Source organism: Kwoniella shivajii, chromosome 5 (genome assembly GCF_035658355.1).
Source record: "Kwoniella shivajii chromosome 5, complete sequence".
Classification (NCBI taxonomy): domain Eukaryota; kingdom Fungi; phylum Basidiomycota; class Tremellomycetes; order Tremellales; family Cryptococcaceae; genus Kwoniella; species Kwoniella shivajii.
Window position 1 is genome coordinate 607,883 of NC_085912.1, and position 15,012 is coordinate 622,894.

General features: G+C 40.8%; 7 protein-coding genes across 7 annotated transcripts; 5 read left to right on the top strand and 2 right to left on the bottom strand.

The window, feature by feature from the left end:
• Window positions 1-372: 372 nt before the first annotated feature.
• IL334_003977 (uncharacterized protein) lies at window positions 373-2,250 on the top strand (the record flags this gene model as incomplete). Its single annotated transcript, XM_062935700.1, has 8 exons — window positions 373-546; window positions 633-691; window positions 768-849; window positions 954-1,043; window positions 1,125-1,296; window positions 1,391-1,485; window positions 1,572-1,910; window positions 2,002-2,250. 8 exons carry the CDS (start codon window positions 373-375, stop codon window positions 2,248-2,250), a joined length of 1,260 nt encoding a protein of 419 aa, XP_062791751.1.
• Window positions 2,251-2,988: 738 nt separating this feature from the next.
• On the bottom strand, window positions 2,989-3,907 carry IL334_003978 (uncharacterized protein; the record flags this gene model as incomplete). Its single annotated transcript, XM_062935701.1, has 4 exons — window positions 2,989-3,267; window positions 3,390-3,477; window positions 3,596-3,671; window positions 3,751-3,907. 4 exons carry the CDS (start codon window positions 3,905-3,907, stop codon window positions 2,989-2,991), a joined length of 600 nt encoding a protein of 199 aa, XP_062791752.1.
• Window positions 3,908-4,271: 364 nt separating this feature from the next.
• IL334_003979 (uncharacterized protein) lies at window positions 4,272-5,211 on the top strand (the record flags this gene model as incomplete). Its single annotated transcript, XM_062935702.1, has 3 exons — window positions 4,272-4,505; window positions 4,634-4,828; window positions 4,972-5,211. The coding sequence occupies 3 exons, from the start codon at window positions 4,272-4,274 to the stop codon at window positions 5,209-5,211; spliced, it is 669 nt and encodes a 222-aa protein (XP_062791753.1).
• A 532-nt stretch (window positions 5,212-5,743) lies between these two features.
• IL334_003980 (uncharacterized protein) lies at window positions 5,744-6,704 on the bottom strand (the record flags this gene model as incomplete). The annotated part of the gene is made up of 4 exons (XM_062935703.1): window positions 5,744-5,877; window positions 5,947-6,249; window positions 6,349-6,426; window positions 6,527-6,704. The coding sequence occupies 4 exons, from the start codon at window positions 6,702-6,704 to the stop codon at window positions 5,744-5,746; spliced, it is 693 nt and encodes a 230-aa protein (XP_062791754.1).
• Window positions 6,705-7,340: 636 nt separating this feature from the next.
• On the top strand, window positions 7,341-9,817 carry IL334_003981 (uncharacterized protein; the record flags this gene model as incomplete). The annotated part of the gene is made up of 8 exons (XM_062935704.1): window positions 7,341-7,505; window positions 7,605-7,798; window positions 7,986-8,353; window positions 8,445-8,577; window positions 8,646-8,724; window positions 8,783-9,160; window positions 9,238-9,622; window positions 9,726-9,817. 8 exons carry the CDS (start codon window positions 7,341-7,343, stop codon window positions 9,815-9,817), a joined length of 1,794 nt encoding a protein of 597 aa, XP_062791755.1.
• Window positions 9,818-10,339: 522 nt separating this feature from the next.
• On the top strand, window positions 10,340-13,049 carry IL334_003982 (uncharacterized protein; the record flags this gene model as incomplete). The annotated part of the gene is made up of 8 exons (XM_062935705.1): window positions 10,340-11,017; window positions 11,112-11,204; window positions 11,277-11,593; window positions 11,660-11,791; window positions 11,855-11,939; window positions 12,011-12,111; window positions 12,177-12,514; window positions 12,601-13,049. 8 exons carry the CDS (start codon window positions 10,340-10,342, stop codon window positions 13,047-13,049), a joined length of 2,193 nt encoding a protein of 730 aa, XP_062791756.1.
• A 906-nt stretch (window positions 13,050-13,955) lies between these two features.
• On the top strand, window positions 13,956-14,684 carry IL334_003983 (uncharacterized protein; the record flags this gene model as incomplete). Its single annotated transcript, XM_062935706.1, has 3 exons — window positions 13,956-14,200; window positions 14,372-14,474; window positions 14,607-14,684. The coding sequence occupies 3 exons, from the start codon at window positions 13,956-13,958 to the stop codon at window positions 14,682-14,684; spliced, it is 426 nt and encodes a 141-aa protein (XP_062791757.1).
• Between the last annotated feature and the right edge of the window lie 328 nt (window positions 14,685-15,012).

Genomic DNA, 15,012 nt, shown 5'->3' on the forward strand with positions numbered 1-15,012 from the left:
GAATAGTTGTTGGTTCTTCCTAGATGATATAGACGACCTATTGACCTCGTAAGGTATGGTGTGAGAGATGTATATACAAGAGTTGGAAGCAAGACTATGAAAAGACGCGATGGAAGATGAAAACATTACGATTATCATGAAAAAGTGAAAGAAAGGGGGGATTTAAACGCGTCTCCAATTCAATAAAATAAATCCACCCCATCAACCGTGCCTGGAAAATGCAGTAACTAGATTTTGATCCCGCCCTCGCAACAAGCTGCTCATTTTATAATTTCATAAATGGTGAAGATATATGATCAAGGTGAGTTATGCACATTGTTCAGCACCTCACTGGACCCGAGAATACACAATCTACCAGCCGGAGTCAGCAACATGAAGCACCTCGTTTCTCCAGCGATCATACGTCCTTGCTCATCACGGTTTGCAGCTTCATTCAGCTGTCATCCAGTGTTGACTTCTAGATCATTGTCAACTACCCTTTCTAGAAAGGAGCAAAAAGCTGCTCAACCACAAACACCAGCCACGGAGAGTATAGAGCTTGGAGCTGTAGGTGTCTAGACGCTGTACAACTACCGTCAGTATCAGATGAAAGGTGAAAGCTGATAATGAGATGTGCCTGGACATCGATGTAGCCCGTCACGTATATATCGGAAAGTCATGATCCATGGTTCAACCTTTCATATGAGGATTGGTGAGTTGGCCTGATATTCCCTATTTAGGATTGGGAATTGGACCTGACGCTGAACCTTTGGAATATCCTAATGCAGGCTATTGAGAAATACACCGCATAACCAACCTGTTTTATTCTTATATCGAAATTTCCCTTGTGTCGTAATAGGACGTAATCAAGTGAGCTCAATTTAGCCTACCTTCCTTCCTTTGTCCCTCAACGTCCACTTCACAGACAAAGTTATATCCCGAATAACGAACTGACTCAGATGAGTACTGTCCAGAATCCATGGAAAGAAACTACACCTCATAAATTAAGAGAATCCGGTATACCTCTAGTAAGACGTAGATCAGGTGGAGGAACAGTATTTCATGTTAGCTTCTCTTTGACCGTCTCAGCTTTTCAAGTGAAGAATGGAATGCAGAAAGCTGATTTTGGACCTATAATAATTTAGGACATGGGAAATACGAATTTCTCAATCATACTTCCTAGATTACTTTTCACAAGATCCCACGGAGCTGAATTAGTTTCTAGAGCAATAAGGGAAAGATTAGGTATTAAAGATTGTACAGTAAATGAAAGGAATGATGTTATAATCAGAAAGGGTGAAAATGAATACAAGATGAGTTACATCTCCTACCTCAATAATAAGACGGTGGGGAAATATAGCCTTTTGTACTGACATCTAGATTGTTTGCCCGATTCACGTCTCTGGATCAGCATATAAGATAATTCAACATCGTGCTTATCATCATGGGACAATGTTGATCTCTTCTTCGCTAAGTGAATTAGGTAAATCACTCAAATCAAGTTCCGTAAGTCATATCTCATCAATCAATTTCTTAATTGGTGTTGTCTATTTCACGTATCTGTGCTGATACTGATAGATACCGGATTTCAGCCAAATATGGAAACCAAATCTATCCTTTCTCATCGATCACCTGTGACCACACTGAATCATCATCTCCCTCCATCTTCATCTCCATCTTCATCTTCATCTTCATCTTCTAATAAACATATACATCACGACGATTTCGTCCAAGCTGTAACTTCTGAATTCGCTAAAACATATTCCAATACAGTTGAGAAGAAAATGGAAACTAAAGAAGTTAATGAAAACTGGATTAAGGATCCTAAAGTATGGAAAGGTGTTGAAGAGTTAAAATCTTGGGAATGGCAATATGGTCAAACTCCGGAATTCACTAATTCACTTGAAGGCGAATTATCTTTTGGTAGTTTGGTAAGTGGATATTCCTTCTCTTCTTTACCTACCCCGTGTTCCAAGTCATGTTATGGACCTTTAATTGATTTTGATCATTTAACATGCATAGTCCGCTTCCTTGAGTGCTCGACATGCACTCCTGACCTCACTCACATTACATTTGACTCCGACATTACACGAAGCAACGGAAATAACCACTACAAAACAATCCTTCCTCGATTCACTGGCTTTATCATTGGTTGGACATCGATATGAATCACTTGATGGTGCCCAAGGTGCTTTAGGTCATGAATGGGAAGATGAAAAATGGAGAGAAATGGGTAATGAAGTCATTAATTGGTTGAGAAAGGTTATGTGATGTGCGTTTCCTCTCAGTTGATGTGGCGACTTTCACTCCATAGTCAAAAAGGAGCAAGGAAGATTGGAGCGTAGAAGGAGGCATACTGGATGAAAGAAGAAAGGTATCCCAGAATATTGACAAGTGTAATATAATTTAATGAACAAACGAAAAATAATGAATCGAATGTAGAATGTTTGTGATGCACAGTGAAGTGAAGTGAAGAATAAATATACGCCCCGTATCTGTCACGACGACTATTAAACTCTAGTTCGAAGTGTCAACGAAGGGCTCGGATTGAATCTTGGTCATTTTGCCTGTCATTCATTAATCCAGATAACCATAAAGGCTATCACCGAATGAACGGTGAACTTTTCGCTGATCCAGGTATGGGATTGGAGCTGGACGCGATTGTCTGTTGACCGGATAATGGGGAATTGGGATGAAACGCGGTGTATAGATGAGATGGATGCTCGGAAAACACAACGAGGTACATGGTCTCACAGAGCGTGAAAAGATGGTTTTGGGAACGAGTGATTGTGGTTTGAGGATCGATCATCATGATCACTGGGGGTAATATAATGCATGATATGTGATACAACCTAAAAAATTCTATATTTAGCAACGATCAAATGATTTGAATTGATTTAAAAGATGAGAAAAAGAAACGTAGGTGTGTTCTCTTTGAGAACTTACCTACTATGTCCTATATGATGAACACAGCTAAAAGCTCCCAATAAAATAAAGTAAAAAGCTATATCATAAATGACCATTTAACATTTCTCCTATCCTCTTCACGCCTTCATTAAAGGTTTTACTTTCTTTTAGCCAATTTGATTTTATATCATCAGGACCGAGATTGAACATCTTAGATTCCGGTATATGTGTATTGATTATTTGGTGATTTCGATCGTGTTTCTCGGTTGATGTTGATGATGATGACGATGCTGGTTTAGCTTTGAATGACGATGATGATGATAATGATAAGAATGGATTGGATGTTATTGTCAATAGCAAATTATGTATTGCTCTGAATATCTATAGATTTGTCGCCGCAGATATCAGCTGGTTAATCACAATGTGCTAGGACCAATAGCGAAGGGGAAATAACGATAACGATCACGATCACGATCACGACAAGTTTGGAATAATATACTTACAGCCACTATATCAGCATCTTTTACCATCGCATCTACTAATGCTATTGAAAGTACCATTCGTATCTTAGTAGTGGTTTGAAATCCGTAACTGTACAAGGAATGTAAGTACACAGTACAGGAGAATACATATCACTATGTACATTTTCATGCTTGAAGGGTGAAGGGTGAAGTGCGTAGAGCAGTAGAAAGAGAAAGGTGAAGCTCACAATGCCATGTCTTCCATACAGAATAGTAAACCCAGATAAGATTCAGCTGGTTTTATAGGTGTCGAAGTCATGACGACTATTATCAATCAAGCAATGAGCTGCAGTAGTACGAAAACGAGGGATATTTAGTCGTGTATTGTCAAAAGTTCACTTACTTCTCTCTTCAATAACATCAACAGCAGCATGACTCAAGTGATAATGTCTCAGTTCATCTTGTGATCCAGTGAATGAATGAACGTATAAAGGTGAATTGGAAGGTGAGAGGATCGTTATTGAAGTGAGATGTAATGGATTGACCGATCGATTTTCCATTGTGTGAGCCGTTGTTGCAGGCGGAGGGGTTACGAGTACTTTGGTAAGAGTAGGAGCCAGCCTGTCGCTTCGAGTTGGCGTGAGTAGACGTTGAATATCGTATGTTGCGCTGTTGTTCAATGTTGCTCTTTGTTCTCAATGAGAAGCTTGTTAGAAGAAGAACTTTGTATGGTGGTCATTTCACGCGCTGTTCGAAGCGGCGATGTCCACCTCGGAAATGTGAACGGTGATGATGATGAGATCTGTTGAAAAGTGTCAAAAGTGGGATTTAGTGATCTTCTCCATCCATCTTCAACACCATCCTCATTCGAGACATCCTCTTGAGTTCAACTACGCATTCTAACCTAAAACTCAGAATACGAAGATGACATCTCTCAACCCATCCCATAATCCATTCAGCTCTTCTGCTCAAGCGATACATCACACCACAACAGAAGATGATGAAAAGCCATCATCTTCATCATCATCATTTCCAGATAGTCTACCTACTGTGAGAGAACAACATCATCATCATGCTGATCATCCCAAAGCAACGAAGGAAGGTAGGAAAAGGGTAAAACAGGCTTTACCTATTATACCTGACTTGAGATTCGAGCAGGTAAGTCATCTTATTCTTTCCCCTCCTGCCCTCTTCTTGCCTAGCCCACTCTCGTTCGGAAAAGGAGGACTCGTTGGGATGGTACCTCAGCTGACATATGACGATCATGTTCTCTGTCAAAATGATAGTCATATCTCCTCTCCATCAGACCTTTTTTGACTCCAAGACCAACCGCTGAAGGAAAAGCCGAAAAAGGTCCTATCGAAAAAGGCAAACCCAGTGGAACCCTAGTCACTTCCTCAGAAGAGGACAGAGTGTTTCACTGGGGTAGGGAAGTCGATGTTGAATGGAAAAAAGTTGTTTGGGTAACTTTACGTGATCAAGTGAGTAAGAATTCAAAATACTTGTATCGTCTCCTCAATCAGAAACGAAGAGTGATTCGTTGAACTCCTCACTGATCGATCATTGAATAAATCGTGATGTGTGGAATAATCTGCTGACCCTCCTTTGATCGTTGCCTTGACAGATAGTATCCCCACTCGTTCAAGGTGCTTTGTGGGGATGGGCAACCATATTCTTAGCTTCTACAGGGGCGGTTCTCAGAGCGAATCTTTATCCTGAAAGTCATATTAGAAGAGGTAGGATAACGGGTGGTCCAGGTGGAGGAATCAATCAAGCTGGAGGTGGAAAAGCTGTTGGTCAAAGTGGTTGGTGGAAGAATTGGGTTGGAAGTTTATTCGGCGGCGTACAAACTGCCACTGTATGAGAGAACATATAGGGGAATTGATGTGTAATCGAAGTAGGGGGTACATGTTCTAGATAGTGGGGGGCTTAGGAGAATATGAAGAGAAGACTTTACCTGATCATATATCCTTTTGGCTTTTGGGAAGCTAATCACGACTTGGTGAAGAATATCAAAGTCGCTCTTCGAATGGAAACAAGGACGAGGGTACGCTCAATGTAAGATAAGTGTAATTACGTTATATGCATTGTTCGAGCTTTGATGAATACGAAAAACATCACAGGAAATTCAGTGCTCCTTGAATGCATCTCACTGGGATGATATATTCAAACGTGATTTAGTGGGATACTCGATCTGTTCACGGACGATTTGCGACTCCTCAGTCATGTTCGCCTTCTAGGCAGAATGGTCAACATACTCATATGGACACGACAGGCTTGATGAGAGTATACCGATTGGTATATATACAACGAGATATACATACGACATCGATGAATTCCAATACTAGTATATTACAACATGAGACTAAAAGTGATCCCTCGTAATCTTTCTCTCTTCAATTGGCGTATGGCCATGTTTTGGCTTTTTCAGACAAGGGTATATATTTCGCTTCAATGTGATTCGCAAGTTGATCTATATTAGTATGATCTTCTGTATTTTGCATTCGATGAATAAACGAACATGTACCGTCTATTCCCATTCCATTCCAAGATATTAGTGATCCTTGCTGCATACCAGACTGAGAAGGACTCGACTCACCTCGTTCAACGATGACTTCTCCTCCATTCTGTTTCATTGGGCCTCTTTCTTTCTCAGAGCCATGTAAAGGGTTATTCCAAAAATTCTTTTTCAGAGTAAACCAAGTCCTGGGGATTATCCCGCCTAAAGATGAAGTATAATCTTTCTTATTATCATCACCACTTATCGATCCTGATAATGTAGAAACAAATTGGAATATCTTGTGTAATTCTAGTGACGGACATGAATATATCGGATAAGGTGATGAAACGATTTCAGCATAATGTGAAATGGGTGAAGATGATCCACAACCTATTATGATGACTGTTTCACAAGTCGATATAAATCAGTTTGAAGCTCAATCTCCACACTTTCCTTACATGAGTTTGTCCGAATTCTGTGTGAGATGGTGATAATACTCACTCTCTGTTCCTTGGGGCAAAGAAGACGGCGGTATGGATTGTCCGAGTTGATATGTGTATATCTGACAATTCGCACACCCTATTTTAACGTTGAGATGGTCATCAGAACCAATTATGATCAATCAACATGCATCAATCAACGGAATGAAATTTGATCATCGAGATGACGACTGACTCACAGAAATGCCTGATGAACACGATTAATACCCTCTTCCCACTTACGACGTCTCCGAGAGTGCATGAGTTCCCATCTTTATCCACGATGTTCACTTTGAACGCCGCTTCTAATTCTTCAGGAGTCAAAGGACGATCGGCATGTACTCGCACTCCCGATGGCGATTGGTCATTGCTTGACATGCTTCAATGACTCGACAGGGAACGTATAACGCTTCTGGAGTAGTTCGAGTGGGTGTGTGATGAAGACTCCTGCAGCGATGTGTAGGTACAAGTTTGACGGATATAAGAAAGATTTAATCAAAGTTGGTCTCTGATTCGGTAGAAACAACCGCACGACGATCGCGTCTTGTATGTTTCAAATGGGAATTGATAACTCCCTTTTCGAATTCATAAGACATAACCCTCCTCTATCAATCTCGATATCACAAGTAGCTCGTTGTATGTATCGCGTACTTTGTTCATGTTGATAGCGAGTCAGTTTCTACATGTTCAGACATTGATCTTTCGCCACCGATTATTTGGTCAAACCATTAATTTTGGTAATAGATTTGATTATTTAGGCGATTGAGTGATCTCGGAATAACAACATGCCGAATCACATTCCCGGTATTTTGACAGCAAAGTGTAGAGTCAAAATGAAAAGTACTCTACCGTCCGGGGTTCTGTTGTTTACGGGATAGATGATTTCTTTTGCACCATCTGTTTAGCTCTTCATTTTACTTTGTAATTGATTGGATCAATCCTTTGACAAGATCATTCATCGTGTAGATCAGGAGAACCAGCTTTTGTCAGAGTACAGAAACAAAAGTCAAAAATATGCCCTCCTTCTCATCTTTTAGCGGCGCTACATTCCTTCGGGCCGGTGGTCGATCATCTCGATCATTTTTCATACCAAAAAGAACATTATCAACTCATGCATCGTCTTCTAATCAAGTGAATCAAAGATTGGTCATAGGAGCAAGTGTAGCCCTTGCTGTTCCCGTGAGTCTCCCTTTCATTCCGTTGCCGTTATATCTGCTATTATAGGGCTAGTTGGTGAACGGTGGAAATAACGCTTACCTGATTCGCCGGTTGCCACAGACATACCTTTACCTCACAAGGGCTCGATTGGATTATCAACCTGATACCGTACCAGACAAGGTCGAATCGGATGTTCCTGATCGAGTACATGGTGCTAAAAACGGTAGAGAAGTTGATAAAATAAGTAGTAGAGAAGTACTTGAGAAGAAGGACAGTGATGAGTTTTGGGTAGTGATCAATGGCGAGGTGTACAAGTGAGTTTCAACTCTGACAGCTTACGAATCGCCAGAAAGGGTGGATATAGGCAATATGCCCCCAAACGAAGAGGTGAAAACGAGAGAAATCCGAGATCATTTGGATGTCGTTTTCTTCTCATCGGCCACCCATCATGATTGTTTCTCAAAGCAATTATTAGCTAACCCCCATGCGCAATGTTTCTAGCGTCACAGAGTTCGTCGATGAACATCCTGGAGGAAGAGAGATAATAGAGAATAATCGATCAAAAGACGTATCATATATATTCAATCCCAGACATCCATCTGATCAGTTAGAACCTGATAATTTACCACCATCAGTCAAACATCTAGGTCAGTTGGAAATCGAATCAGCTTATGAAAAAGAACAATTACAAGTCAAGATTACCAAATCTGAAGAAGACGAAAAAATTCGTATACAAAATAAAAGAGATGAATATGAAGAAAAAGGTTTATCCAATATTATAAATATGAGAGACTTTCAAAGTGCAGCAGAAGAATTATGTACTAAAGTTGGTTGGGCATATTATGCAAGTGCAGCAGATGATGAAATTAGTGAGTTCCAATTCCCACTTTAAACTCTTTCTCTTACGGTTAATAAAAGAATATCGCTGATATGACATATCCAAAACAACCAAAAAAACAGCAAAAGAAGAGAATAACACAGATTATAAAAAAATCAGATTTAGACCTCGTGTTTTAAGAAGTGTCAAAGAAGTGGACGCTTCGACTAAAATCCTTGGATATGATAGTACGATTCCATTATGGATTTCGCCAGCGTGAGCTTGACACCGATTTATTCGATGCACCGCCGTGTTTCCGCTGATCGTCTCGGATGCGAATTTAGGGCAATGGCTAAACTGGGTCATCCTGACGGAGAAATCAACATGACCAAAGGAGCTGCATCGACTGGTATCATCCAGTGTGTAAGTTTGCCTCTCAAGAAGATAGCGCTAGTCTCATCTTGCTAATATCATCCCGTAGATATCATCATTCGCTTCATGTTCGATTGAAGAAATCACTTCCGCCAGAACCGCTAACCAACCATTATTCTTCCAACTTTATGTCAACTCCAAACGAAACTTAGCCAAAGATGTAATAAGCAAGATAAATCGACTCGGTCTCAACGCGATATTATTGACTGTCGATGCTCCTGTGGGCGGTAAAAGAGAAAGGGACATACGTGTCAAAGGAGAATTTGAAGCTCCAAAAACCAAGGCTTTCGACAAACAAGGTGACACAAAAGGTGTATCGGAGACCTTATTCTCTGCCGTGGATCCTGATTTGAATTGGAATGATCTCAAATGGTTAAAAGAGCAAACTGATTTACCAATCATAATAAAAGGTGTTCAAACAGTCGAGGCGAGTTTAAATATTCATTGATCCTGTTCTGGATTGTCGTAGAAATACATACTAATAGGGTTTATCGTCGATTATAGGACGCTGTACAGGCTTATAAACTAGGAGCTGATGGAGTCATCTTATCAAATCATGGTGGTAGACAATTAGATACAACCTCAACCGGAATATCAACTTTAATAGAAATAAGAAAACATGCTCCATTCCTCTTAAGACCTGCTCATCGAATACCGACAGGACCATCAAAAGAATTGATTGAAAATCCAGATAAATTAGTTCCGTCAATACCCACAACGGAAAAACCATTAGAAAGGAAATTTTCGATCTTTGTCGATGGAGGTATTTGGCGTGGAACCGATGTTGTCAAAGCACTTTGTTTAGGTGCAGATGCTGTTGGTGTAGGAAGAGGTTTCTTATTTGCTCAAACTGTCGGTGGTGTACAAGGTGTAGAGCATGCCGTTAAGAGTGAGTTTCAAATGCCCTTTTCATGTCGAACGAATAACAAAGAGGTCAGGGTGTTGTATGGAAAGGTGAACACTGAATGCTAACTTTGGTGATCGCTGTGTAGTCTTCCAAAGTGAGATTGAATCGACTATGAGATTGTTAGGTGCCACTAAATTGGATGATCTAAGACCAAGTATGGTCGATATTGTAAATTAAAACCATTCGGGAAGGCAAAGAGACGTTTGTAAAAGATACTCAGCATATCATAACATGCATATTCGGATCCCATTTTGGCAGGTATGAGCTGTAAGTATTCTTTCCACAGCAAGCAGACGGTTCCATGATTAAAACAGGAAAAGTCACGTCGGAATCAACCTTACTCCTGCTACTACTGCTGAGATTAGTTTGAGCGGCCTTCTCTCTGCTATTCCATATATCTCCCAGCTATGACTCCCTTGTTGCAGACTGTTGATCGCTGAATGACCATCCCTTTCACCATTGAAGGAGCTATGACATGAAGGGAGCCACTGTAGCCTTATGTGGGTTTACCATATAAATTAGTAGGGTGATACTGCCACGTGATTTGGCCCTGAGCCCGATTAATTTCAAGATTTCTGATTCTCAACAATATTTTCAAAAGGTGTTCTGAGATTTTCAAAAGCTGCTCAAGACCAAAGGTAATTTCCCATTCTGATCATCTCTTTCCGCTCAGTACACTCGTTAAAAAGGGAACAGACCATGTCGAGCAAACAATTCAACAAGAAGCGTTCGGCGCCCGATTCGTCGTCAGCACCTTCTTATGGTAAATCAAAATTTTCAAAATCCAACAACGGCAAATTCACAAAACCCTCTGGAGGTAAACCCAATGGAAAACCCGCTAGCACTTCCCAAGGACAAGGTCAACATCAAAGAAACGCCGGTAAACCAAAGAACAGCGGCAAAGCCAGAGCAGCTCCTAGGGAGAAGGAAGAAGATGTCAAGAGACGTAAGAAGCCTATCACTCGTGGAGGTGGAGAAGAAGAAGTAGAAGACGATGATATAAGTATGGATGAAGATGACTCCATTTCTGGAGACGAGGAGGATGATGAAGATGAGGTAATGGGTGATGCAGCTCTTGATAATTCTGCCGATCCTGAAACTCAAGTAGAAGGTGAAAATGGGGAACCTCAAGAAGAGAAGAAGAAAATGACAAAAGCTGAAAAAGCTGCTATACATGCCGCTCAACCTCATCGAACTACTCTCTTACCTTCTCATCCACTTTTACACGATACTTTATTACCGTTATGGGAAACTGCAAGGAGAGCAGATCTATCTAAAGAAGATAGAAAGAAAGCTATAAACGAATTATACAGTTCTGTTAAAGGTAGAATTAGTGAGGTCAGCAGAGGTCATAAAGGTGGTAGAGTTTTACAGACTGTAAGTAACTCCTCAAGAACCTAGTCTCATTATGAGCCTTTGAATATCATAACGAATATCCGCGCTGATAGTACAATTCGTGTCGTATCGATAGATTGTTAAATTCGGTGGTAAAGAAGAGAGATTGGGTATAGCGATGGAATTAGAACCTAGATGGAAAGATATGATGGAATCGAAATACTCAAAGGTAAGTTTACAAGTTGTGTCATGTATCGACCAGTGTCCGAATGGTCAAACTTATCTAAATACGCTCGAACAGTTCCTCATGTCAAAGTTAATTCGATATTGTCCATCAATCCGACCGTTATTAATCCCTCAACTTGCTCCTCATTTACTCAATTTATTGAATCACGCACATGCAGTGGCACCTTTATCGGATTTCTATGATCTATACGCATCATCCAAAGAACGTAAATTACTCGTCAGAGGATTTTACCCTAGAGAGGTCAAGATTTTCGATGGAGCAAAACAAGGTATCGAAGTCAAAGGTTTGGAAGGTGCTTTAGAAGATATTGGTAATGATGGTAAAGGAAGAGAGAGAGTCTTGGATGGTATCGAAAAGACCGTTTTGGATGTGTACGTCTTTCTCTATTCGTCTCACACGCTGGATTACTGATATATGCTCTTTCATCGAATACATAGATTCAACGCAACGCAAAAACAAGCTCTCGCACAGTCTGTTTTCCATCGACTCGTACTCGAATACGTCACATGTATATTCAAGTACCTCGATAAAGAAACTGCAGAAAAGAAGATGCACGAGTTGTTAGCTGCGTAAGTCCCATCGAATCGGTCTGGCTCTATAACTGCATTGCTGACGAATCATGTGATTCTCAGAGGCGCGGAAAGCTTCCCAGAAATTGTTCACACCAAAGATGGTTCAGCTGTAGTTAGAGAGTTAATTGTCAGATGTAACGCTAAGGTCAGTTTGTCCTTCGCGATCCCCACCTTCGGTCTACTCACAGGCTGACGTTTTCCTCTTTTTGCCTTTAGGACCGAAAACAAATTCTTCAACCTCTGCGAAAACACGTTGAAGCTTTGTGCAAGGACGGAGATGCCCAGATGGTCCTATTCACCGCTTTCGACTGTGTTGAGTGAGTACCAGAACACTAATCTGGTAGATTTGGAACACATCATTGATCATGAGTTCACCTAACAGCGATACCAAAATGATGGGTAAAGCATTTGTTGCCGACGTTATCGCTCTCGCATCGAATCTAGCATTCGACAAACAAGGTCGTCGAGTATTACTCTATCTCCTCACGCCCACTTCTACCAAACACTTCATGCCTCAGACCATCTCCTCATTGGCCGCATCGGCAAAATCCGCCCGAGAATTGGGAACGAGCAAGAAAGATACCGAGATCAGACGAAAAGAATTGCTTGGATATGCTTCTGAGGGTTTATTGAAAGCTGTCGAAGAGAAAGGGGAGGAGATGGTCAGAGATCCAGGAGCCGGTATGGTAGTGCAAGAAGTCTTATTACATGCTGAAGGTGGTAAGTCTGCGCTCTCCACATATGTGTATCATCGCATCTTGGGCTTTCCCATGACTAAGTAAGCTGACAGTCACTATTCTTCCCAGACAAATCTGGAGCTTTGAATACATTGGCATCCGCTCTTCGAGCTGCTTATCCTGATCCCGCACCAGTCGAACCTAATCCCGATACTACAACTTCCCACCCTTTAGACTTGTCACATGCTATCAGGACATACAAGACATTACTTTCAGGTGGACATTTCAATACTTCCACTCAAACTACCACCATTACCGATTCCACCTTATCGCCCAATTTCGCTAAGGCAGTTTGGGAAGCTATCACAAGTGAAGAAGCCGGGGGTGAAGAAAATGCTATTAGATTGTGCAAAGGAAACGCTCCTTTCGTAATGGTGGAGCTTATCGAAGCATTAAAGAAATCAGGTCAAGGTGAAAAGGTCAAATCCGTCTTAGGGAAGAAAGGTGTTAAAGAAAGCATAGAGAAGAGCGTAAGGAAAGGTTCAGCTATGTTAGCTGAAAAAATTGCCGAGTTATGATAACGACGCAATAAAGACTGCTAATCGCGATTGGACTTGGATTCAGTTTTTCCATTCATCTGTACCTGTATACTTCGTTACAACATGCATCGCTTGGGACTTACTAATAACACGACCAAGTACGGTATCCCAGTGGATAGCATGATCGTGCAACGAGCATCTAAACTGAAATTATCGTGATTATGTAAAACGGCAGAGTGTGGTATCGCCTTCAATCTTACGTGAATATTATCGTGAAGGTGATCGAGTGAGAAAGTGGAGTAGGAATATGCGTAACGTAAGAGTGTGTCTCTAGAGAGGTATGGGATACTGATATGTGGAGCTTACCTCGATAATTAATGCTGTGCTGTAACGGTTGCATAGGAGTCACGATCTATGAACCCGTTCTATGATAATTCTCGGTTTGGGAATCATATGTGGATACCGTTTGCACGGAGAGACACATTAATATAAAGTCAAAAACCTGTGTATCGTCTGACGCTATAGTGAATCTCACCTCGTCGGTCGTTTCTTCGGAGAGACAAGTGCTCGAGTAGTCTCTGTATAGCGGCGTCATTGCGTTTATGAGATCGAGTGACACAACAGTGACAAACTAGTGTTAGTGACTAATCATTCAATGCTGTACATGGACCTCGTGTACTGTAGACTACCTCGAAAGCTATGTCCATTCAAGGTGAAGTGCAGTTATTTATATAGGGTCGACCACCAAAGCGGATTTTGACATATAAAACGGTTTACTCTGTTCGTTTGATTGTATCTTACCTTCCAACCAAGACAACAACAACAATAACCACAAGTCATCCAGTACTTCACTAATCGAATCAGCACACCCAATAGACTCAACTTTTACTTGTGACTTTACCCTTGACAATATCACTTATATTTACAACTTTATTTCGAGACAGAATGAAATTCTTCGCTTCAGCAATATATCTCCTATCAACCCTTTCAATGTTCGCCAACGCAAGAGTTGGATCGGTCACTATTGCTCCAGCACAAGTCATCCCAGGTGAAAATATCACAGTAACAGTTTACTCTGCATCTTATATTCAGAATTGGGACGATTTCGGTATGATCTGGGGAATGAAAAATGATCAATTAGATAACTGTCAATCGTGTCTAGGTCAAGAATTGGGTTATGTCAATTTATAGTAAGTTGTGAGATAATTATAGCCATTTTTGATTCTTTCTTTCTCTCTTTCTCTCATGATATTATTTATATTTCTCGTCGACTATTCATGCTCAGGCTCACCTCGTTGAAAATGGGAAGAAAAGGGACAAATGAGCGCTAACCATTTACCCCTCTTCTCATCATCATTCAGCGGTAACGCAACACATGGAAATACAACTTATTCAGTACAGATTCCAAAAGGTACCAATACAGGTACTTATACTTTCGTAGCAGCTGTCCCCAATCTCGTAGGAGTGAGTTCACCATTCTCTTTTTTCACTATTTTCGTGTTCGATCATACAACGTAACGTACTGTATACGCATACGTACAGTGGTATACACCCAAAGAGAACAGTCGAGCTGAGCATCACATAAATCTGAATTAGGCATCAGGCGAAACCAGCATAAATTATTTCAACCAGACTATGAACGTCATTTCGAATGCTAAAGTGAGAAGAACCTAGATCATGTTTCTATGTAGACGAAAAGGACATTTTATCCCGTAATGAAGAGAGAAAGAGACCGCTCACGGACAATAAGACAGGAAGGTTTGATGAAGCGATGGAAATTTCTTTGAAATCATGTATCCAGTAGAAGTAGAATATATATAGTATACTCGACAGTTGATTGCAGTATATGAGTAGACCCAAATGTATCGAAAGTAACTGAAAAACCGACACTGTGATCCAGTGATAGATATTATGCTACTATGGTCGTCGACATTACTGATTTCAGAGTCAGGTCCCTCGTCAACAACTGCTCACACAAAGGTAAAGGATCAGTCGTTTTCAG